Genomic DNA, 25,960 nt, shown 5'->3' with positions numbered 1-25,960 from the left:
AGAGAGATCTAAAACCCAGGCGTGGTAATCCACCACAGAGACCTGAGCACCACAGTCAGCCACTCAGCCGTAGCTGTGTCTTTGCGGATCAAACAGAAAATCACTGAGAAACACGCGGCCATCACATTGTTTTAAGGGGGGGGGGGGGGAATAAATCAGCCTTGGGATCTTAGTCCCCCGACAATACACAGTTTGTTTCGCAAATCATTTTCCTGATGACATTTGTAATGTCCTAAGATTGCTCCATGTGCCCCCGACCAGGATATAATCATGAGCAAAGCTGGTTCCATTCGCTATGTTGTTTGATTTCGGAGGAGTTCGGTGTGTTTGCGTGTCTCGCTCAGTATCGGAATGGTTGTTATTTTATTGGTATGGGTTATTTTAGCATTTATGTGGGACCTGTGCCTGTGGGCTTGTCTTCGCTAGACTTTAATACTTCAAGTTCATAGTTCAATCGAGCTAGCTGGCACGTTTGTAGAAGCGAGTGTGGACAGTTCCCCACACGACTGATCCAGATTTATTCTTTACCCTGTGTTAAAACAGTGCATCATGCCTGGTTTAAAAAGCAAACGTATTTCCCAAGGAGAGGGGGAAATCGCCACCCAACTCCATGCTTCACCACAGCTTTAAAGGACAGAAATCCATTTTTCACCTGATCTTCTGTTTTGTAAATTACACTCGCTTGCTATCTTGGCAGATCATTCTATTTCAGTCGTGTTTTGTTGTTTTAAAGAAGATTGTCTTCCTCCCCCAGTCCCCTCCACCACACTTTCCCCAGCCCAGCTGCAGTTACTGAGCACGACCCGAGATGCTTTCGTGTTTTCCCAATGTAAAGCTGATTATTTCCCAAGATTTTGCTTTTATTTCTCAGTCACACCCTCCTCCCCAGAAGCTTTCTACTTAAAATCCCCGAGCCCCCCCGTGGGCTGCAGAGATATTTACCCCACACAACAGCCACCCCCTCCGAAATCTGATCATTTTACATTGAAACGGGAGTTCTACCCAATTTACGCCTGCAGTGAAGAAATATTGGAGGGGGAGGGGAAATCTTGCTTAAATGTTCCCCGTCAATTTGCTTTATTTACCCTATTGTCCCAGACACCCCCCCCCCTTCCTCTCTCAATATCTCCAGCAATTTATTTTGGCTCATTAAATTTAATTAAGAACTGAGTAGGTGTTCCATATTTAATCAAAAAAATGCAGGGGCATAATAACCTCCAAGAGGACTAAAATAAAGAATTGCTATTCAAATGTGGGCAGTCATGGTGCATTTTTTATTACTCTTTTCTACGGGGCCCTTTTAACAGCATCTAAGCGCACACACATAAAAAGCTATAAGGCATGCATTCCAAAGTTATTCCTATGCATATCCCTGCAATAATTTTCCGCTTTCCTTCGATAAAATTGCCAAATAATAATGAATCATTTCATAAATAATGGGTTTAGAAGCTTATCAGGGCAGGCGGGCCATTGCTGGGGCTTTATCTCTGTTGGCCACATTGCTCTAGTGTTCCGCTCTCCATACTAAATAGGAAACTGGACGTGATGTGGGATTAGATCCTGCTCCAATGAAGCCACCCAGCAGCGCTACCGTAAGAGAGAGAGAGGGGGAAAAAATATAGAGCAGTAATGACTAGGCCACAAAATGGCTTCGCTCACTTTTCCCAATGAAGAGAAAATGGTGAGTACAGAGATCTATTGTGTATATCCAGGGGGGACGCGCTGTATTTTGCGCCTTGTTTTTCAGGGCGTCCCTTTTGGAGAGGGCGAGCGCGCATTGTCGCCTTGGTCGCGCAATCTGCAAAAATTGCGCAAAAACAAAAAAAATTGGAAGGGGGGGAAGGATCTTTTTCCTTCTTGGAAATTTCGTTGAGCAAATAGATCCCAGGGCAGGCGGGTGTTTTCGGTGCGACAGAGGCAGGCTTAGCAAGCCTTTCTCCGGGGCCGATGCAGAAGCGAAGTATCAAGACGGGTGTGTCCGTCGGGGTAGGTGTGGGTTTTAATCCTTTTAATTCGGATCTGCTTTTGCTGGGAAGCCGGTGCATCGGAAAGGCCCTGGTTGAATCTAGCTGCCGAGAAGCCGCGCCAAAATAATGTCCGATTTCATGCTATTTTTGTGGTTGTTGTCGCTGTTCTTCCTGGAAGGGAAATGAACCAATGCTTGGATTAATGGGTGCAAATTTCCCGTCAAGTCCACAGCTCTTAAACAAAAGAAACGAGGACAGGGCATGCGACCAGCACAAACTGCGGAGAAGGGGGAAATTCAGACCTTACAATTCAAGGAGTCACAATTCTTTTCCTTGGCCCCCGCCCCATGTCATTCGTATAAGAAAATGCCAGTCGAAAGAAGCAAATAAAATCCGGATTCTCTGCTGCGGTTTTAAAAAGTGTGAACTATTATGAAGGCAAGAGGGAAATCGGTTGGTATATTTATCTTCCTCGGGAAGATGAAACGATTATTCTTTTCTGCTGTTACAGTTCAACAGGCTCGGGAAAGGAGGGGGAATGCGCTCTGAAATGCTCAGAAAAAGAAAGTGCTTCGGTTTACTGCTCCGCGTTTTAGCTGTTGTTTCGCCTTGTCTATTTGTGCGGGGAAAAGAACCGACGCCTTTAAAATGCCGATTCCTTCTTGTTTTATTTGCTTAGGGATTAACTCACCGAAGGAGATCCACAGTGAAAGGTTTCCGCTCCCAAATTGTATAGAGAGAGATGTGGACTAGATAGATACCAACACAGGTAGTTTATACTGTGGATCTTTAGGATTCCATCACTTAAACAATCAACGGATGCTGGGTTTCCTTTTTTTAAAAATCCTACGGATTAATAATGAATTTTATGCTGAAGAATTGTGTGCGAGGGACATGTTTCTGCCGGCTGGGTGGGAAGGAAAGTAACGGATATCCAGGTTTGGATTCCAGTTTCAACTTTCTATCAGAAATTCTGGCAAAGAATGTGCCGTATAAAAGCGTCCGCCTGCCTATTCGTCTCCAGCTGGCTTGTAGGTTTACATTTTAGGCCCTGCGCTTTTAATAGTAGCTCTGCAAATCTGCAGGCATAGATCTGAGACATGCCAGCTGAAAACAAAAATCCGGTGTTCAGCCGTAGTCCGATCATACGAATCAATGATTTGGTTTATTTCGATATATATGTGTGATGGGAGATATATATATAGAGAGAGAAATGTTTACATCTTATATATTTATATTAGGAAGAGGTTTACCCACACGTTAAACCCCTTTATTAATAGAAATATATGACTACGAAGAAGAGGTTTCCATATATTATAAACTTGTTTTAATAGTTTATTGTGGATAGTTGAATAGTGTATTGAGGCTCTGTTAATTAAAGGGTGTGTAGGTCGATAGACAGGGTGTCTGTCTGTCTTTGTGTGTGTCTACACCCTATTCATAATAGAAATATCCCTGTATAAATTGCAACCTAATAATACAGCTTTTTTCAATGTGATATCCAAATTCCCAGGCTAATTTATGCATCAGGGTAGATTATATTTGGGGCGAGTCACCCAGTCAGGTCCCTCTGATTGGCTAGGCGGGGTATATGGCGGGCATCCCTAGCCACACACCTCTCTATCAACCTTTGCTATCTTGATTTCCATCGCTCCGGCTCCAGGGTTTTAATGTGCCGTTGATCTAAAGGAACCGGGACAAGAGATCTCCCCTTCCCCCCCCACCCTCCTCCAGGAATTAGCTGCATTATTCCGATGTGGGTCTCCTTTCTCCTTGTAGATTCGTAAGTATCCTTGAGGTGGGAGGAGAGAAGGCAGCCCAGAGCCGGAGAGATCTTTTGTTGGAACAGGGACACTCGAGGTGTTCCCACTTAAATATGCCGGATGGGAATAACCGCTCACCATGCAATATCCGACTAGACAATTCGGTTCCTTTCTGGAGAGGTGGCTGGGACAGGGCCTGCGCTCTGGGATTTTCCAGGTCTTCTCTACAAACCACCCTTTGACCGGTCCGGTGCACTGAGCCCCGCAGAAGCAAAGGAAATTAAGGTTAGGAAGGCTGAGTCTGGGATCCGATCAGACTTTGGCTTTTCGCAGAGCACTGGGGCCTCCTGTGTTTACACCAGGCGTGAAGGGAGCAACCCGAATTTCAGGAGGAAGCAAAATGGAAATCATTATTTTTCAGCGTTAAATGCCTTTTCTGTAAAGCTAAGTCCATGGGTTTATGTCTGCTGGCAGATGAGACACTAATCAACTCCTTTCCCAGCTGATGGCTCCTTTATCCTGCCTGCCTTGGCTAATGGATAGAGAAGGCAGATATAGATTGGGGGGGGGGTTTAAACAAGTGGCGTCAAATGTACCTAATACATTTCGGATGCGCTTAGGTCTTCCTCTAACTGCCAGCACCGTACTGCTGCAGAAGTTGGGTCTTTCGGCCGGAAACCCGGGCTATTCTGCTTCAAACGAAACTCCACAGTAGAATCTGTCCCCTACATAGGAAACATCAAATTAACCCGGTGCTGCCCTCCGGATTCAAGAATAGGCCCCGGACTAGACTTTTGTTTTGGAGCAATGTAACTATTTCCCGTTGATATTCACATTTGATCAGACTCTGCACCTTGATAACAGACAAAGCTAGTTGTCTGAAATGAGTAGGAAGATCTATCTGTCTGTCTATCTGTCTGTCTATCTACCTACCTACCTTCCCACCCACCCACCTATTTTCATCATCATTTAATATATATTCCATTTAAAGTATTATATTCTACTGGGTTAATACTGAAATATTACAGCCTCTTTATTTCTTTTCCCTTCATTTCTCATAAAAATCATTGTGATAATTGTTTTATATAGAGAGGTAGATGAAGTATTCCATTCTGCTCACGCAACATAATCAGCACAATGGCTTTGGCCATAGATAGATAGATAGATAGGTAGATTAGATAGTGTGTGTGTGTGTGTGTGTGTAAAAATACACATACCTCGTGTGTGTATATATGTAAAATGTGTGTGTGTGTAAAATACATATACTGTTTATAAAATGTGTGTGCGTGTTTATAAAAATACATACACCCCATATATATATTTCTGAGCAAAGCCATTGTGATGCCGATGTTGTCTGAGTAGAATGGAATACTTCAGCTGTATGTCTCCATATAACGACATAATTGGCACAATGGCTTTGCTCAGAAATACACACATCCCGTGCATCTCTACTATAATGTAACGGTCCATTATTAAAGTAAGACAATGTAATACCATATTTACAGCAAAGCACTATGTACAATTCTTTTAATTCGATAGAATCACCACCGTGGCCTTGTGTTTTCTAGTGCGTGCGTGTGTATATGTGTGTGTACAGGGTGTGTCCGTGTCCACATAGAAATCTAATAGCAGTGTAAGCAGGTCTCCAGTTAGCATGTTAACAGATAGGCCCCGTATTTGGAGCTGCTACACGTTATACACTCCTCTGGAAATCCAGGGTTTCCAGGGAGGTGAAGGCTGAGTTCAGAAATGTAACCCTCGCCAGCAGCGAAGCGGGGATCGCCGTTTTTCGTCCTTTCCTTTCGCCCACATCAGCTGGAATGAACGGGAAAGCCGAAGCTCTGGATTCACCCCGCAGTGAAAACGTCTGTTTTGTGAACACAATTCCGGCCCCGTCTCACAAGGCGGACGTTCATTCTCTTTCTCTGTCTGGACTGCAAAACAAAAATCAAACGAAACCCCGGCTGGGGCAGAAACCGATCCCAGCGGGGGCTACATAAATAACGGGCCAGTGGAACAAGCCGTGTCGGCGCAAGGGAAAGATGAAACGTGAGGCTTACCTAGGCAACGGGGAGATGAACCTAAGGCGAGCGGTGCTGGTGCAAGCACTAGTGAGTGAGCCCTGGGCGTTGGAGGCTTGCACCAAGCCCAGCTCTTGGCCACCTCCGTCTCCGGCGAGCCCTCGTCTTTGTACCGCCTGGGTGAAATCCTGGCCCCACCGAAGTCCAGGGGAGTTTTGCCGTTTCAATGGGGCCACGATTTCACCTGTCTTCCTGCCGCGGGCGAGCCGCCAGGGCGGGGTTGTGCCCTCGCCTCTCCCTGCCGCTGGCTAAACGTGTCCCTCGCCTGGCACGGAGCGTGGCTGGGCTAATTCTCCTGCCACTAAACCCAGCCTGGCAGCGGGCTTCTGCACCCCGGGCCGGGGCAATGGGCTGCGCTCCTGCGGTGCAGCGGGTGTGTGCCTGCACGCTGCGGTCAAACTGCAACACTTCTGTCGGTGTCACTTCACTTCACTTCACTTCACTTACTTCACTTCACTTCTCTTTTCTTTTGCATTTCTCTCCTTCTCTCTCTCTTCCTTCTTTATCCATCCATCCATCCATCCATCCTTTCTTTCTTTCTTTCTTTCTTTCTTTCTTTCTTTCTTTCTTTCTTTCTTTCTTTCTTTCTTTCTTTCCCTCCCTCCCACGTTGCTGCTGTTTCTTCTTTCTTCCTTTCTCTCCGTTTCTCCCCACCCCACACACACTCCCTTTCTTTCTCTTTTCTCTCCCCCCCCTCCCGTCCCCCCACCCCCAGCCGGGCAGCCAGCCCCCTCGGGCAGGGGTGCCCCGGTCTGCCCCGCACCCCCTCACCGCCTCTCCTCTCTCCCCCAGGACGATGGAGAGGCTGCCGGCCGAGCTGCCCCCCAGTGACCCGCGGGATGCCCGGCCCCCCCAGCTGCACGACTCGGGAGCGGACGGCACGAGCCAGCCGGACAGCAGCCGCGGGGGGATGGAGGTCCCGGGAGAGCCCCAGCTGCTGCTCAATGGGGTTTCCAAGGAGACCGGCCGGCCCTCCCCCGGGCCCCCCGCCGCCGCCGCCGTGCCGGTCATCGAGCTGGTGCGCCGGGACATAAAAGGCCGCGAGGCGCCCGGCGAGGCGATGCAGAGAGCGCCGGGCGCCGAGCCGTGCAGAGCCCCCGCCGACGCCGCCTGCGACGCCCGCATGGTGCAGCTGAGCTCCCCGGCGCTTCCCCTGCCGGCGGCCGGCAGAGCCATGCTCTACAACCTGGGCCAGCCGCTGGCCACCATCAACAGGTCCGTGCCCTGCCCTGCCCGCCCTCCGTCCGTCCGTCCGTCTCTCCACTCACTCTGTCTGTCTGTCAGTTCCTTTCCTTCTCCCTCTCCCCGTGTTCCTACAGTAGCATCCCCCCCCCGCGGTGTCCTATCCCGAGACCAATTCCTTCGGACCGTGTCTGCAGAAAACTGCAGGCGTGTTTCTCAGCTTGTCTCTCTCCCAGACCGCCCCCCTCCCCTTCTCTGCCTGCCCGTCCTGCCCTTGTTATATCTATATCTTTATATGTCGAAGGGCTTCTATTATAATAATAAAAAAAAAGAGTCCCCGGCTGCCGCCGTTTCATAAGGACAGGAGGTGGTCTGGAAAAGGAACCTTTCTCTGTCCGGGGATGGGAATACTTGTAGGTGGATAATTATATCGTGGGAGAGTTTGTATGTATGCATGTCATTTTGCAAAGCGAAACGTCTGTTGTGGCGCTTGACACAAGGACTATATATATATATATATAAAATATTGCATACATTAAAATCATATGAAAATGCCAGTTTTTACATGCAAAAGTGTAAATGTTGCAAATGGAATATTTATGTCGCGGGCAATTTTGGAAGAAATCTCTTAGTTCTATGCCCTGGGTGAGATGTGACCGTACAAATAATCACGACAGTGGGAAGAAATTGTTTCCGAATATACTTGTATGTAGTGTGTGTAAATAAGTGTGCACACACCCTACAAAGCAATCATATCCTGCAATTCAATTCAGTTTTCTCTCATAAGTAGGATTCAATACAAATTAATCCTAGTTCAGTGTATGTGTGTTATATATCATTTAGAGAAACCTGTACCAGAGATTCTCTTTATTAGGTAGCCTCCTGTCTTAAAAGACTTGCTGGAAAAAACCCCAGTAAATGTATTAGAATTCTGTCACATTGATTGGAAGACCATTGCAAATTTTTATCTGGTCCCTTAAGAAAGATGTCTGTTATGATAAATATGTAAATGTATGTATAATGTGTGTGTGTGTGTTATATATATACACACTCACACACATGCATACATATACCCTAAAATGGTGAAAACTGAGCATAGCTCAATTGATTTCAAAATCCCTTTGATATCAGTGGAACTATGCGGATTTACAGCAGCTGAAGATCTGGCCTATAATATCTAATACTTCTTTAAGTGGTCATTGCACGTGGGTCCATGGTGCAGCGCACGCGTGGGAATGTGCTGAGTCCATCTTGAAGAACTCCGGCAACACGCAAGTACCCTTCGTGAAGCGTGTATGTGTCTTTTCCTCCTTGTTTTTTCTGACCTTCCCTTTGCACCTGTTTGCAGTGGGTTTTTTGGAGAGCCAGACTCCTTCTCAATGTACAACAACAACAACAACAGAGTGAAAAGAAGATCGTCTCCTTATGAAGTGGAGATCAGTGATGGTGAGAATCTTTTTATCTTCCCCGATGGTGTATATAAAGTACAAAGGGGGTTTTGTTTTGTTTTTTTTTTGGGGGGGGGAGAGGCGTTCCGCTCCATGGGAAGGTTGTTTAGACCAACATGTGTTGGGGTAAAATGCACAGCAATAAAAGGATGACATCACTCCTACTGTCTGATAGCTTGCTCCTGCCTTGATCTTGACTCCTGGATAATGGCGCCACTATCTCCCGCTCCATCTACCAGTCCAATGATGAATGATGTAATAATATTGCCCCAGTTCAGCAATGCACTTTAACAAGTGTTTAATTCAGTCCCTATTCTGCAAGCCACTTAGCACTCGTTTAAGGCTATGTCTACACCATAGATCCCGTGCTGGCATAGCTCCCTAGTGTAGGGACAGCGTACACGACAGAAGGAGTTTCTCTGCCTAGTTGCATCTGCACTGGGTGTTTTGTCGAGGTAGCTATATTGGCTAAGAAGCATGGTTTGTTTCACCCTCCTAACTGACATAGCTATGCCGGTATAAGTTTTAAGTGTAGGCCAGGCCTAACTCCCACTGTAGTGAGAGAAACTTATATATATGCTTAAGTGCTTTGCTGAATTGGGACCATTCTTTTGATAAGCAGTAACTGCAAAGACACGTCAGCAAGTCATCACACAGAGGGTTGCCTTGTGCCATAAACTCTCAAGCAGAATTTCCCTTTGAATATATATATTTGAATATATATTTTTAAATGTTTCAAAGTAAGGAAGGAATTAAAAAGCCCAGGACATTCTCTCACTACCTATCCCGGAGCAGTCCCGTTGGTTTCTGTGGGAACGCCCAAGTGAGTGAACATGACATGTGAGTGGCTTTTTTTTTCAGTCAAAGGTCCTTAGTTTTTAAATCAAAGCCTAAAGCTGTCCACGTATATATAGTGACAGGTGTAAATGCAATTAAATGATAAAAAGAGAATACATTTTAAACGAGAAACATTTAGGCCTGGTCTATGCTGTTGGCGAAATTCAGCAGCAGTTGACAGGAGATGCGCAAGCTACATAGAGTCTTACTTACTTACTTACTTACCGTCAACTTCCTAAAGTCTAATTAACGCGGCTTCCCCACTACGCTGCGCTGACGGGAAATGCCCTCCCATTGAGACAGCATTCATCGTTTTTGCAGGAGTGGATTTACTGAATTCTGGATCGGATCTTCCCAATCAGATCTACTGACTTCCGGATCGATTGAGCGGGTCTCCACTGCCGCTCAGTCGATCCTGCAACATCAATCCAGCAGCACCCACAGTGCTGCTGTGAATGTAAACACACCCATAAATCCACAAAAAGCAGAAAATTCAGTTACCTTTATTTGTCTTTCTTTTTAGCTAATCCTCACCTCTCTATCTAATCTACCAGAATAAAATCCCAATCCTCAGCATTTAAAAAGAAAATTGTGACACTAACATAATGTTTGCAAAACACTGCTCTGGTCTCACTTCATTTATGTTATCCCCTTTCCCTCCATCCTCTGTCTGTCCATTTATATTGTAAGCTGTTTGGGGCAAAGACTGTCTCTCACCATGTGTACGTATCGCTCCTAGCGCAGGGAGGTCCTTATCTTGGTTGGGACCTCTTGGTGCTACCATAATATAAATAATAGGTAAAGCTGAAAAATAAAAAACACAAGTACGTATCAATGTCATAGAGCCTGAGCAAGAGTTTTAACCTTACTTCTGAGTTTACTTGTTTTTAACTTGGATGTTAAGTTTTACATCTATAATATATACTTTATATACACAATAACTGTTTAGGTAAGCAGTACAGATATAAAATGTATTTGAAAGAAATCTGACTATGTCTTTACCAGGTAACATATCAGGTATATTCATTGGGCCTGATTCTGCAGACCCCAAATGGTTTGACTAAGCATTTGCGGGATCAGGCCTTTGAACTAGGATTGTTTTGGGGGATGTATCTCAGGGAGCAGCCTGGGACCCTGAGCCTGCAAACACTTATGCATGTGAATAACTTTAAAGTTACATGGGTGAGTATTTGCAGGCCCAGAGGGCCTGATCCAAATACTACTGCAACCAGTGGAAAGATTCCAAGGGGTTTTGGATCAAACTCATATTTAGCAAGTTAAGTAAATAGACGGTAAAATTGTGCCCCTAGACACGGACAGGCAACTGCTGCGGACGTTAATAGTTTCTGTGTGCAATATATTTGGATCGTTATTGGGGTTTTACTAATATGGACTAGGAGAGCTCTTTGGGAGATAGAATGGCAGAATAGGCCTGGACTGTTCCTTCTAAATAGGGGCAGTCTAGGTATGCAAATGTGACAGATTTCTTTTCTTGATCTGAGAGAATGAGCATCTGTGAACAGGTGGAGAATTGGCATTCACAGGGGCAGGGGACTGGACAGTGCATAAGTGAGATACAGAAAGGATGAGTACAGTGGCCATTTTAAGGCCTTTCTGTTTCTCTCTCTGCCAACCAGGAGTAGTGGCTTAATCTAGCATGTTTAAAACCTTCACTGACAGCGGAAGAGCCAGCCACTGACTCAGAAATGTGTCTGAGGGCTCTGAGAAAACAATATATATTGCAATCAGCGTCCCAGTAGCTCCTGATGTCATCCAGCAAACTCTTCACTGGCACCCCAGCCGGCAGTGCCTGCTCCTCTCAGCTTATTGGATCATGAGTAACAAACTACCTGGTTTGGTGGCTTTCTCCCAACCCTCATGTCCACTTCTGCACAACTTGGTCAGTGTTTAATTTGTACTGAAAATGGTGCCAGGGTTCAAACAATCTTTTTACATTCATAATTGATGCAGCAAAAGAGAAGAATGGGGGGGGGAGGGGGGGATTTAATAGCAGCCTTTAACTACCTGAAAGGGGGCTCTAGGGAGGATGGGGCTAGGCTGTTCTCGGTGGTGGCAGATGACAGAACAAGGAGCAATGGTCTCAAGTTGCAGTTGGGGAGGTCTAGGTTGAACATTAGGAAAAAGTTTTTCACTAGGAGGGTGGTGAAGCACTGGAATGGGTTACCTAGGGAGGTGGTGGAATCTCCATCTTTAGAGGTTTTTAAGCTGAGGCTTGACAAAGCCCTGGCTGGGATGATTTAGCTGAGGTTAGACCTGCTTTGAGCAGGGGGTTGGACTAGATGACCTCCTGAGGTCCCTTCCAACTCTAATATTCTATGATTCTATGATAAGCCCAGAAGTGCTGGGGCTATGAACTGTCAAGCCTAGAGATGCAGGGGCTCAGCCCCTAAATGCACAAACTGAACTGCTTCACAGAGGAAAAATCGTGAAGCCCCAAAAGTAACTCCAGTCAAAACCCTTTTTCATGAAAATGTTTTGTCGAAGGGTTGGAAATTTTTGACCATTTGCTATGTCAGATAGACACGGCATAATACAGAAATAAATAAAGTTCACATGAACTTTTGAAAAATGTTTGCAAAAAATTTTCTTGGGATTTTGAAATTTTTCTACCAGTTCTCCTTTTGATTTTTATTATATTTAACAAATTATGTAGAAAACCCTACCTGTCAACTTTCATTTAGAAGAATACATTTGTTTCTCACAATTTATCCACAAAGCATCCTGTGTTATCCATCACTTCAAATCTTTAAATCAAGAGAGGATGTCTTTTGAAAAGATACGCTTCAGTTCTACCATAGTTACTGGGTTCGATGCAGGAATCAGGGGATGAAATTCTTCAGCCTGCATTGCACCTGATGTTATCTTAGATGATCACAGTTCTTCTAAAAATCTTTGAATGAATTATTTAGGAGCACCAGCTTCTCCCCCCACCCCCAGTGAAATCAATGGGTATTTTGTGCATGCAAGATTGAAACCTTAGTATTTAAATTTTTTTTAGGCTAGTGATCTCTAATATTTTCCCACTCAAATTCAAAAGCCTCAGAAAAGATTTTGTAAAATTAAAAAAAATCCCTCTCTGCATTAGAATCTGATTTCCATGTTTCTTGATTTTTTTTTTTTTTTTTTTTTTTTTAAGCTCAGAAGAGCATGTTTGAGTCTTAGAATTATCCTTTATAACAGGAGCACTGAGGGGATGTTTACATTGCATTGCAAACCCAGGTCTGTGGGACTTGTGGTTACGGACTTGGTGTTTCCAAGCCCACACTTGAGCATCCACACACAGCATTGTAAACCTGGGTTTACAGTCGCTAATCCTGGGTCTGACAGCTGTGCTAGTGCATATCTTCTGCAGAGTCTGCAGCTTGAACTATGTCTGCGCTGCAAAATGACGGGGATTGGACCTGAGTCACAGTAGGAAATTAGGCTCTGACCCACCCCCCTAGCAGGGTCCTAGGACCTGGCTCCTGAGTGCTTGCTGACCCGAGTCAGACTGATTTGTGTGTGGGGAGAAGGGAGGCTTGGGCTCAAAACTGAGTCAGAGCCCAGACTTAACGTGCAGTGTAGACATACCCAGAGAGACCTTTAACTATACTACAGCAGTGCAAATAGCTCTGCTATTGTTGTTTGGGTCGTGGAATTGCCTGGGTGCCCCACCTAGCACTGGGGGCCCTTTTTTCAGGGTGCTGTACAAATCCAGAGTGAGAAACAGTCCCTGGCCTTAAGATCTTACAAATGCGTGTAGATGCTCAGTTCTGGCGCTCTTTGGGAGTGGAAGGATGATGACCTCAAGGTTAAGGCACTAGACTGGGATTGTGAAGACGGGGGTTCAATTTATGGCTCTGCCACCAATTCCTGTTGTGACCTTGGGAACATCACTTTGATCTCTCTGAGCCTGTTGTTCCCACCTGTGAAATGGGGGTGAGAGTGCTTCTTACCTCCCAGGGCTGTCATGAGGGTAAATTCATTCATGCTTGTGAAGCGCTAAATGCTCCTGGGACAGGAGCCAGATAAGGGCCTGAGCAGCTAGATCCCCCAAGGGAAGGAAATGGAAAGTTGCAGAATTAAAATTTTTACTTAGTCATGGTGATTCTTGCTCTCATGCGCAGGGTTGAACTGATCACCAGAGCTGGGGGTCGGGAAGAACATTTTCCCCCCATGGCACATTGACAGACACCTTGGCTTTTTCGCCTTCCTCTGGAGCCTTGAGCAGGGATCATCTGTTAGGATCAGGTGGGCATATCCCACACGATCAATTTCCTGCGATTTCAGGGGAGGGGGGAATCTGGGGTGAGCAGTGGTGGACCTCAGTCCTTCCCATTTTTCTGTTTCTTTCTGTTGTTCTTCTTGTTGTTTTGGGTGGATTTATTTTTAATGATGCGGAGGGGAAAGCGCTTTACTGTGCATTTGAATTACACAGCTCCTGGCAATGTGACTGAGGTGTGTCTGAACACCATGTTTGTTTATACATGGCTGATTTGGTTTGGCGGGGCCAGCAGCTGGAACCTATTGCAGCAATTAGTATGGTTGTGTTTCCAGTTGCAAAGACAATGGAATGGGTTTTTCCCACAACACATCATGTGTCAGTGTTTTCTTTTCCCAAGCCAGCATTTCATTTCCTAGCATTTAGTATATCTATCTTCTCTGATCTTTAGGGTGGATTGATCAGGAGGCAGTCCCACTTACTAGTATGTTGCAACAATATTGTAATTGCAGAGTGACCTAGACAAATTGGAGGATTGGGCCAAAAACAAAACTGATGAGGTTCAACAAGGACAAGTGCAGAGTCCTGCACGTAGGATTGAAGAATCGCAGGCACTGCTACAGACTGGGGACCGACGGGTTAGGCAGCAGTTCGGCAGAAAAGGACCTGGGGGGTTACAGTGGACAAGAAGCTGGATATGAGTCAGCAGTGTGCCCTTGTTGCCAAGAAGGCTAACTGCATATTGGCCTGCATAAATAGGAGCATTGCCAGCAGGTCGAGGAAAGTGATTATTCCCCTCTATTTGGCACTGGTGAGGCCACATTTGGAGTATTGTGTCCAGTTTTGGGCCCCCCCACTACAGAAAGGATGTAGACAGATTGGAAAGAGTCCAGCGGAGGGCAACAAAAATGATGAGGGGGCTGGAGCACAAGACTTATGAGGAGAGGCTGAAGGAACTAGGCTTGTTCAGCCTGCAGAAGAGAAGAATGAGGGGGGATTTGATAGCAGCCTTTAACTACCTGAAAAGGGGGTTCCAGGGAGGATGGAGCTAGGCTGTTCTCGGTGGTGGCAGATGACAAAACTAGGAGCAACGGTCTCAAGTTGCAGTGGGGGAGGTCTAGGTTGGATATTAGAAAAAGCTTTTTCCCTAGGCAGGTGGTGAAGCACTGGAATGGGTTACCTAGGGAGGTGGTGGAATCTCCATCCTTAGAGATTTTTGAGGCCCAGCTTGACAAAGCCCTGGCTGGGATGATTTAGTTGGGGTTGGTCCTGCTTTGAGCAGGGGTTGGACTAGATGACCTCCTGAGGTCCCTTCCAACACTAATCTTCTATGAATCTAAGATTCTAAATGAGTTTCAGAGCATGTGGTCTATTATCCATTTATGATAGCTGAAGTCCCCACCCAAGGAATCCAAGTGTATTTTAACAACCAAAACATGAAAACTTACGGTGCAGTGGGCACACAGCTAGAGCCAAAGCATCCCACTAGTAGGCCCAAGCATTGGGTGGTGGAACACTGGGCTGTCTAAACAAATGACCACAGGCAGGTGCTTAGTGGTTAGTGACTTATTCCCGGCATGATGCAGTAATCAGACAAGGTTTCAAAATCCACAGTGTGTGGTCATGTGCTGTACAGGGTCATGTGATCTGTCATTCAATGTCATGCCCATAGATATTAATCTTATATTTGTCCTTGGTGTTGTGCTTTTCCAGGCATTTGATCATGCACAATGTCTCACATCTTTATAATTGTTTTTGCCATGGCAACCCTTCCATAGACTCATGAGGCCATGGGGTCTCTTGCTAGGCCCCTTCAATAACAATTTATGGGACCGTTAGCCCTGATTGCCAGAAGCAAAATGTGTAGTAATAATAATATACTATTGGAAGACTATTTGGATAGATATTGTATTGTCCAATAGTTGAAATGAGTTCCCACTGGTCCAGGGAAATGGGATGCTGAGATTGCTCTCAATCCTGGATCTTACGCATGGCAGCAGCTGGGGATAAATTTTTTCCCCTCCCTGCATACAATCCACCGCCAACGGCAGTAGGAGTTACGATCACACATGGAAAGGAGATTACACAGTCCATGTTGCTATCTGTCTGGTCTTCCTGAATGTTATCTGTTTGGCATGAACACGTTCATTCTAAAATTGCCATGGTGTAAAACTCTAGCCATTTTAAATGGAGTTCATGGCTTGCCACGCTAAATTCACATCAGTATTTTGTTATAGTTTCCCCTCCCACAAAAGTAAATCAAAATAGAATCAGGTTGATGGTATCTACAGGACAGGAAAAGCATGGTCAGGGTCACTGTAAGATTCTCCAACTGCTCTGCCAATGTTCCACAATGCTGACCCGAAGAGACAACTTCTAAAACTGATAGGGAAGTTCCATGACCATTTGATTCCTGGTCTCTGCTCAGAATTCCAACAACGGCACTCGTTTTTGTTTGGTTGGCTTTGCTTTTGGTGTTTTTTGAGGGGCTGGTTTTGTAATGTGGCTACCTGTTCCCAAGGAATTGGGTTGAGTCCTAGCAACTCATTTCACATAGGCCATCAAATGGATATGTAATGACTTTAAGCTCCCTACCAGGTTTGGGTTCCTATCGCCTAAACGATTTAGACACATATCTGCATCCTGACTGTAGAACTAACAGAACTTCTGGTCTCTCATGTTTTCTCTTGTCCTATCTATTTTTGCCACTGTTAAGAGAAGTTAGTAAAGTGAAAAATATAAGGCAGGTGCATGAGCTAACCATTTACAAGTCCTTTAGCACTGCTAATGACATATATGGCCTAAGCCTTCAAATTTAGCTGACTAAAGTTAGACACCTAAATCCCTAATTAGGCACCTAAATAGAAATGGCCTGATTTTCCACTCCCATTGGCTTTAAATGGTAGTTGTGGCAACTCTAAAAATCAGACCTCTTCTGTTGAGATGCCTAGCTAGAGAAGCAGGTACCTAAAGTTAGTCAGTCACCTTGGGAAATTTTGACCTTTAAGTAAAATGATAAATAATCTATTTAATGCTGCTCCTAATCATGCGCTATTGTAATTTTAGGTCCCCATACAAAAGTGGTCCGCCGCATTTTTACCAATAGCCGGGAAAGGTGGAGACAGCAGAATGTCAACGGTGCTTTTGCAGAGCTTCGTAAACTCATTCCTACCCACCCCCCTGACAAAAAACTGAGCAAGAATGAAATTTTACGTCTTGCTATGAAATACATCAACTTCCTAGCCAAACTGCTCAATGACCAGGAAGAAGAAGGAAACCAAAGGGGCAAACTGAACAAAGACACTGGGATAGTCCAAGAGGATCTCCTGCAGGACATGTTGTCTCCAAACTCTAGCTGTGGAAGTTCTTTAGATGGAGCAGGGAGCCCAGACAGCTTCACGGAAGAGCATGAAACATTAGATTCAAAGCATACAAGGAGTCTCCATCACTCCATTCTTCCTGTAGAAGGCAATGCACAACGATGATGACCTTACAAATCCTTCCTAAAACCCAGGGTCTTGGAATAACACCCTATTTTCCCAACTCTGCATCTCCCAAAAGAAAACAGGAACTTGAGCCGCTTAAGTTCTCACTCCACTATTTCTAAAGGTCACAATCCCTGAATTAAAGGGATAGTGAGTTGATGGATAACAAGACCAACACAACTGGACATTCAACATTTAGGTACTTGATCGGACAGAGACGAAAAGCATTGGAAGTCATCTTGTTGTACATATTTGTTCATGATGTAATGCTGGGGAAGGGGGAGGAAGAAAGATGGCCGACACCTCTTCCATGTTCAAATGATTTGATGATCATCTCTCTTTAAACAGACTAGTTACACTTCGGAATAGTGAAACAACTTCCTCTTTCACTGCCAATGGAAGCTACACTTCCCTTCCGTTTGCATGTGGCACCGGAAACTATCAAAATCTCTAAGTTTTGCAGCATCTCTCCAAACCATTATGAAAAAGTATATGCAACTTGTCTGTGTGGAAGCTAAGGCAATACGTTTTTGTTGTCCAAGAGCTTTTGACTGTTTAAAGAGGAGAAAAATGCCTCCTGCTAAAGAACTATTACAAGGAATTTAAAAAACAAAACAAAACTTAGCCTAACTTTGGATTGTTTGAAGTGTTGTATTTATGATGTGGAATTACTTCTGTTTAATACCGTCATGCAGTATCCACTGAATGAAAAGGTACATAGATGTTTTCTTCTCTCTTCCCCACTTCTTCCCCACCCCCACTACTGTGCAATGGCTGAAATCCTGGTCCTGCTGAAGCCTATGAAAATCTTGCCGTTGGCTTCAGTGGGGACATGATGTTATCCAAGGATTACGCATTTCAGTGTGGGTGAGCGGGAATTTTCCTTGTAATTGTCATACTGATTTTTTTAGTTAAGAACAAATACAGTGGTGGAATAACAAATTGTGTGTGTGTATAAGGGTTATAAAAGAGATTTATTATGTGCTTTGAATTGTTTGGTTTTACCCATCAGGAAATGATGGTTATTTCACTTATCACCAACTCTGTTCATTAGCCCCACGGTTTGATCTTGCCTCTTTGTCTACATAAGTCTTCAACCGGAGTTTTGTCTCCATAAGGATGTGGTGGTCTCTAGAGTTTTCAGTAGCAAAGCAGTTGACCCGGGCTCTGAGACTCGCTGCCACGGGTTTGTTTTTGCTGTGTAGATTTACTCTGAGATTCAGCACTATTAGCGACACATACAACAATTCCCAGGTGTGCAAATGTATTTTAAGTTGGTGGCCACATACAACCAGTTCACTTTAAAACAGAAATAATCTCTCAATTGCAGATGTCCATGGAAGGACACTTTTAAAAAAAAGCAGAATAATTTAAAAATGTGGGCCAGATTTTCAACTAGTGTAAATCAGGGTCATTCCATTGACTCCCATACTATGCCAGTTTACACTGGCTGAGAAGTACATCCCATGGGCAGCAGAACCTAAATAGGACTCTTTCTGTTTCCACTTGCTAATGATTGATGGAGCAATCATGCCAGGTCAAACTATCCCATCCATTCATTTGCTCGACAGAAATTAGAAAAATCCACACTATGATAGAAAGCTCCATTCTATGTAAGGCAAAATAATTAAGTACACTTTATACACTCCTTTCTCTTATTTATTATAGGTGTTGAGGTACAAGGCAATGCAGATACTTCCGTGTATGAGTATTTAGAGCCATTAGTTTAACCTATGTGAAAGCCAGGTTGACCCTATTTTTATTTTAGGGTACAGTCACTTCTTTTTTTAATGATGTTTTATGAAAGTGGATTGATACCATCTTGGAACCGATGTGGGCGAGGCTGGTTTTTCTCAGTGTTGTGTGTGGGTATATTTAAGAGGATGTATCACCTTGCAATGAATTCCCTGTTGATATTTAAGGGTGGATCACAATCCAGTAAATGGTCTCAGAATTCACCCCTGTGCAGAGGACCAGTACATGGCACATACACCAGTTAAGTCTGCAAACGGGGCTCAAGTGAGAATTATGTTACGTAGGGCATTCATCTGGGTCAGTTTCACCCTTTGGTGTTATCTAAAGGCCACATCTTGCTCCAAAGGGAGTTGTCACTGACTGCATTGGAAGTAAGGGTTAGGCCCCAAAACGGAGACACTGGCGCGGGATGCTTTCTGTGATGGGTAATCTATAGTGGGGTACCTCAGAGGTTCTGAGCATTCCTAACTCCTAGGGGGTGCTCATCCCTTTGCAAGATGAGAGGACCCATAGTTTCCGGGGTGTATCTTTGTTACAAAGATAAAGTGTTATTCATTTTTAAGGGATTTAAATAATAATGGTATTTTTACCCCTTTCTGGACAGTTATACCAAAACAAGTCATTTAAAATGTTAGAAATCCCTCCCCTCCACACACACACACACACACTTTTTTTTTTTTTTTAATCTGAAAGGAAGACAAAATGGTACAAACTTTAACCCTTTTACAAAACACATATATTTGTAGCCTCTTGGCAGAATACAACTTAGGTATATCTGGGGTATGTATAGTTGTACTTTAATTGTGATTTGAATGGTACAGCTCCTATTTCTCCATTTCTTCTTCTGCCTGCTCTATGTTTTGGTGTATATAACATCATCCCATTTATGTTTTGAATCCGCACTTTCAGTCAATGTCATACTCTGTGGTTAATTCTTTTCTTTTCTTCTATTTTCTTTCCTTTTCTTTTCTTTTGGTTTCTGCATTTTTCTGCAGAAGTTAAGTAACCAGACCTGGTACCCTTATTATCTTTGTAAAGCCGATTAGGCAACCCACTGTGGATGTGCTATTTAGAAAACACATTTGTTGTAATGTGTGTGTATATATAAATATATATATATATAAAATGAATATATCGAGAATATTTCTAAATAAAGTTTTACAACTCAGCCTCTGCTCTTTTTTCTTTTAAATATGCTTGTAATTCAATATGTTTTTACTTCATTTTCATGAGTAGTTACTGCAACCTGCTCTCAGGGAGTGTTATACCAGATGATTGGAGTAGACTGAAGTCTCTTTAGCTCAAGCTGTTGAGATTCCAGTACTGCCAACCTCAAGCATGAGTGTGGCTTTAAAAAAAATAAAATAAAATAAAAAAATTGCAAGATTGACTTAAAATCATGATATTTTTTTTTTAGCAATAAAATCATGTTCCTTTTCTTTGCCTTTTCAAGCTTTTCTCTGCAACCACAAGGGCTAGAAATTTCACTTTTTTTCAAAAAGAAAAGCTAAGATTCTCTTGCTGCCACTTGATTCCAAGAACTGGGGATTTAAGAAACACGCCAACCATTGTGAGATACACCAGAGTTGGTAACATGGAAACTCCTGCTTTTTAGCTCTGGTGGTCATAGATCTACACTTCTGTGCAATACTCTGGTGGGAACGGTGACTTGTGCTGGGATTTGAACTCCTGTTGATCACGAGCACACAAGGCCCAGTCCTGGAATCCTGCCACACTCAGAACTCCCAGCCATGTTTAACTGGAGTCGCGCGTGTGTGTGGAATGATCAGAGGAATGAAACAAGGGGAAGGGCAGTACTTAGACAGTATGGTGACAGGTGGTTTAGAAAAAAACAGTTATTCCTCCTCCCTAAGGGCCAGAGAGCTGCCCAGGAGTGGCCAGGCAAGAGTAGAATGACGGTAGCTTGATTCCTCGGTGAACGCCTTATCCACCAGATCACACTGCTACTCCATGAGCTGTAACATGGCCCGTGCTGTCTGGCTAACCCAGGCCTGGGGATAATTTGCATTCTAACCTTGGTGTTGTGTAGGAAGGCTGTATCTTTTCCTACCTCTCTGTTCCTACCCTCTACCTTCCAGAAAATGCATCTGGCTGGCAGGACACCCCCCCTCCTTTCCAATAAGGATTGCCATCTTTTACAGGCCCTTCATCCTCCCAGTCACCTAAATGCTGGAGGGCCTAAACCGAGCTCTTCCTTCACCTGTGGGCGGGTTACTTCATAACTGTGGGCCTGCGTTGGGTTTCTTGCCCCTTCCTTTGACGCAGCTGCTACTGGCCGCTGTGTGCAACAAGACACTGGAGTAGTTGGTCCCTTGGCCTTATGCAGTGTGGCAATTCCTATGTTACTAAGGTCAGAGAGGCACTGGTGGCTAGGACACTGGCCTGGGATTGAGGAGACCTGGGTTCAAATCCCAGTGCTGCCTCAGTTTCCCCATCTGGGAATAACAATGCTGCCTTTTGTTGTACAGTGCTTTGAGATCTCAAGATGAAAAGTTCTCTGTAAGAGGTTGTTATTGTTATTTGATTAATCCAACTCCGATGATAAATGTTTAGTGTTTCTTAGCATGAACAGAGATGGGGAGAAATCCTGCAAATAGATAAGAATTACATGAAAAAGGAAAGAAATAAGGATACCAAAAAAGGGGGAGGTGTTAATGCACCCCAACCCCCCGTTTAACGTGCTCATTTCAAACATGTCCATTGTTATCTACAGCAAATGATCTGCATTGCTTGACGGCTAAACATGGGGGGAAAAGACTTCCCCCTTCACATCTGTCCTCACCTCTTATTTATGAAACAAACTGGCATTATTGTAACAATGGAAAATGGGGTTGCCATCTTGTCTCTGAGATGGGTGCTTAGAGGCGAGAGCTAAGCGTCCATGTAAACAAAGTCAACCTTTAGAAATGCTTTCATAAATGAGGCGGGAAATTGCTTTTTAAAATATAGCATTATCACGAGATGTGAAGAAAGAAATACTTCTCGAATGGGTGAGTCGACAGCCTTTGATATAAACTTGCAAACTAAGATACCTACAATTATGGGAAGTGTGTGGGTCTGTGTGTATAAAAACAACCATACTGGGTCAGACCAATGGTTCATCTAGGCCAATATCCTGTCTTTTAACAGTGGCCAATGCCAGATGCCGCAGAAGGAATGAACAAAACAGGGCAATTTAGAATAGATCCACCCCTGTCATCCAGTCTGCTTTCGGCAATTGGAGGTTTAAGAACACCTGGAGCATGGGGTTATGTCCTTGACCATATTGGCATAGCCATTGGTGGACCCATCCGCCATGAACTTATCTAATTCTTCTGGCCTTCACACCATCCCATGGCAACAAGTTCCACAGGATGACTGCGTGTTGTGTGAAGAAGTACTTCCTTTTGATTGCTTTAAGCCAGCTGCCTATTTATTTCATGGGATGATCCTTTAGTTCTTGTGTTGAATGAAAGGGTCCATAACACTTCCCTACGCACTTTGTCCACACCAGTCGTGATTTTGTAGCCCTATATCATATTCCCCTTATTGTCTCTTTGCTAAGATGAACAGTCTGACCTCAGAGTGAAGCCACGCCATACCCCCTAATCATTTTTGTTGCATTTACAGCACAGCTCATTTTATAATGGCTAGCATTACATACTGGCCTAATTAACATACTAAGTCTTTTCTGCCTCTAATTTCTATGATCCTATAATAATGTGTTCAGATTAAAAACAGCACTTTTCTCTTAACCATTTGCAGCAAATTATTTAAAAACGCTTCCTTAATTTGTAAAGGGCTTCCCTACACAGCTCATTTAAAAAACCAAAACCTGATTTTAGTTTCTCTAGGTGAAATTCACCGCTTAGCAGCAAGAGGTCTATGCCCCAGTTAAGCCTCCAAAACAGGGCATCAATGGGGCTGAAGCAGAGCACGGCGCGCTGTGTATGCTGAACTTCACGTTTTAAGATTGGCTGGCAGCACGCTGACGAGCTAGGCCGTGCATTCCTTGTTCATGGGCTGCGCTTCGCTTTAAACAGTTGTCCAAGCTGGTTTTTTGGGGAGAGACATTGGCCTGTGCGCAGCAATCGGCTACAGCTGGAGCGCAAACACCCGTTGGGTGTTTATCTGTAGCATGGTTGATCGCTGCCTCACAGCTGCTTTTCACCCTGCCCTTTCATACTGCTGTCATCTGACACCAGCCTGGGGAAAGAGCTGATAGTTTGCATGGACCTTATCTCGCCCTGACGCCTCACCCCTCCCTCTTCATCCCCAGGAAAACTTCCCCCGCCCCGATTATTTCTTTTAAACTGAACTGCCTTCCTGCGCCCGTCTCCTTTGTTCAATCCTTCTGTCCTGTGTGGGCTCGAGACCGGTCTGTGGGTTTTGCAAATACTCAGAATGAGGAATTAAGTCACCAGCAAAACATCGTCGTAACATTGGGACAAAGGGCCTGACCCAAAGCCCACTGACTTCTGGGGCTCGGGATCAGGCCCATAGCAAAGTAGTGTAAGTTCAAAACAAACAAATTAGTCCATGAACAGACCGAGGTCCACATCCTCAGAGATATTTAGGGGCCCAACTCCCTTGGATACCTTTGAGGATCTGAGCCTAACAGGCCATGGGGAGGTGTATAAATCCCACACCAACCAAGAAGGGATAAATTAGGGCCCTAATTAGCCCCACCTGGCTACACCTGCAGGGTGAGGAAGGAGTGAAAAGGAAAGAGATCTAGGGGTGAGATGGTCTGGAGTTCTTGCTCTATGGGCAGGCCTTGACAGAAGCCGGGTGGGGGGAGAACCTATGATGGTCTCAAAGTTCAAGCCCAAGGTAAGCGGAAGTTGCGTAGCTTATATTTGTGGCTGTTTTTTGAGATTTTCTGAGGGACTCCAGCCCGGTGAGCTGCTGCTCTGAAAGGAGAGTGAGGCTGGAAAGAGCCCAGGAGGGGATGAAGGTGTGGTTTTTTTTGCTGTTATTTTGTGGACCATAATTGGTTTGGGACATCAATACCCTGGAGGGGATGGAACTAAAGGGTGACCTGGCTGGAGGGCCGAGTCACCACCACTCCAGCCCCCTGAAGTCCTGAGGAGGAGAAGAAGGCAGAGGCTCTGAAGCACTGTTCTTTGGTAGGGCAAGAGAGGTGCTTTGCAATGTTCAAATGACCACGTCCAGGTCAGGGAGTCGGCGGGTGGTTTCTGGGGACGGCTTGATGGAACTCTGATGGCAAATGACTGAAGCCGGCGCTGAGTGACAATGTGGTGCATAATTTGTGACTGGCGTCCACGGTCACACTGTGTGTTGTCTCTCATCTCCCAGAGGTGTAAGAGAGGTGACAGCATCTGCCGTGCAAGGTTTGAAAATGGCTCCGTGTGTCCTGTTGTTTCCAGGGAAGGGTGGAGCCTGTAAGTTCTTCTGTGGGGTCGGCAATCAGGGGTTTGTTTGGGGCATTAGTGTCATCCCAGAATTCTTCCCGGGGGAAGTCAGAATTTCATGAGAACGCTTTCAGAGTTGTAGTCCAGCGCCCAAAAGGCTTGTGAGATTTCAGACCTGGGGACAACACCACATTCACATGGTGCTCCTGTGGTGTGTGATTGACTAACAGTGAATGTCATTAGAAGGCCAACGGACATAGATGTGTTGATCCCTGGGTATGATTGGCCATGTGAAATGCTGTGTCATGCCATGAGAGGGTGCTCTGGGATAGTGAGACCAGGCCAGACCAGAAAAGCCCCTAAACATATGTTTAACTTTAAGCACCTGTGTCGTTTCGTATCTTTCAAAACTGCTGCTCACCTGCTCCAAGTGAAGTGTGTGCCTAACGGCTTTGCTGGATTGGGACCTTAAAAAGGATTGACATTAAGTCTACAAAATGCCAGTTTAGTAGATCTTAATTCATGTACATCCAGCTCACAACTGCATTAAAGGTAAGGAGTATCCGCCTCAGATGAACACGTGAAAATAAGAGTGACAGGATAGCTGCATACAATGAGTGTATATAGAAGTCATATAAACATATGGGATGAAAACCTGGCCTTATATGCATATGAGGCTCTCATGAACTTTAAATGAGAGCCTGTCTGCTTAGGCAGTATTTGCATAGACTCTGTGATGGCCCTCTGCAGAATTTAATCCTGAATGCATCCAGGAGAAGACTTTGACCCACTGACAACCCATAATTGGAATGTGAATAGAAATGAAGAGCTACTAGGAGAAAATAATTTCCTGCACTTTAGAATTGAGGGAAATTCTGTAGCATGTGCTATGAAGGACACTAGGTATAGACACTACAGGAGTCTAGTGCTTCCTTCTGGTCTTAAAATCTATGAATCTAGAATAACAGGATCCAAGTCAGGATATAACATGATCTGGCTCTAGATCTACTGCTGCCAGTTGCAAAATTCAGATCCAGAAGTTTGGTGATGTTTTTAATGGGTCAGTCCAACCCCACTCCTACCCCCAAATCTAGAGAAAGGCAGAGAAGCAAAATTCAGCTCCATGCTTGTATCTGAATTTCCCCAAAGGTATTTTTCAACCCTGCGTTCTGGTTCAAGCTCATCTCTGTTTGATCCATCTTCCCTGTAAACAAGCGACATGGTATAAAAACAATCAAATATGTTCTCATTTGTGACGGGTTCCTAGCTGTTGCCCGGAGTGGAATTGCTGAATGTTTACACAGAGGACACTGGGAAATCACTCAGATTTTTCTTTAGTCCAATCATCTGCAACACAGAGGTAGCACAAAACATCTACCAGCAGACGTGGTGGCTATTTACTCAGCAGTGGGAGAGTTCTGCCTTATAGAACCCATGTGTAGCGCCAGTGTGGATGGCAAGGTCTGCTCTGGGGCAGGCGTACTTTACTGGGCCTTTGCTGATTGTGTCACATTCTCTAATGCTTTAAGAGCCCCGTCTGCTGGAAATAACCCAAGTGGAAAATGAGAAAGACTCCCCTTGATTTCTGTAGGGGCTTTCTATTAACTTTGGATCAGGCCCTTTTGGAAGGCTTTATTGTCCTCTTACGAACAGCTCTAAAGACTCCCTTTTTACATTCCTTACCCACCCAGATCTCCCAGTGGGAATCCATATGACATTTGGGTGCACAGAGAATGTGGACTCAGTCCCATTATTTGCACAAAGCAGACCAGATTGCAGTGGTCCACATCTTTAATATAGAGGTGGCGCTTGTGATGACTGCAGGTCCTTGCAGTCTTGAGCGGT

General features: G+C 44.7%; 2 protein-coding genes across 2 annotated transcripts in view; both read left to right on the top strand.

Annotated features, from left to right (window-relative positions):
- The first annotated feature begins 1,599 nt into the window (after positions 1-1,599).
- Positions 1,600-19,899, top strand: TAL1 (TAL bHLH transcription factor 1, erythroid differentiation factor). The gene is made up of 4 exons (XM_067535508.1): positions 1,600-1,681; positions 6,604-7,026; positions 8,342-8,439; positions 16,567-19,899. The coding sequence occupies exons 1-4, from the start codon at positions 1,668-1,670 to the stop codon at positions 16,983-16,985; spliced, it is 954 nt and encodes a 317-aa protein (XP_067391609.1). The 5' UTR covers positions 1,600-1,667; the 3' UTR covers positions 16,986-19,899.
- A 3,568-nt stretch (positions 19,900-23,467) lies between these two features.
- PDZK1IP1 (PDZK1 interacting protein 1) overlaps positions 23,468-25,960 on the top strand; it is a 49,398-nt gene continuing 46,905 nt past the window's right edge. Inside the window, exon 1 of the mRNA XM_067535509.1 lies at positions 23,468-23,573. The gene's annotated coding sequence lies outside the window, so the exon portion shown is untranslated. The remainder of the gene's footprint in view (positions 23,574-25,960) is intronic.

The sequence above is a fragment of the Emydura macquarii genome, unplaced genomic scaffold (genome assembly GCF_026122565.2).
Source record: "Emydura macquarii macquarii isolate MOO-44397 ecotype Brisbane River unplaced genomic scaffold, CSIRO-AGI_Emac_v2 contig_3506, whole genome shotgun sequence".
Taxonomy (NCBI): Eukaryota; Metazoa; Chordata; order Testudines; family Chelidae; genus Emydura; species Emydura macquarii.
This window is presented reverse-complemented; position numbering and strand designations above follow the sequence as displayed.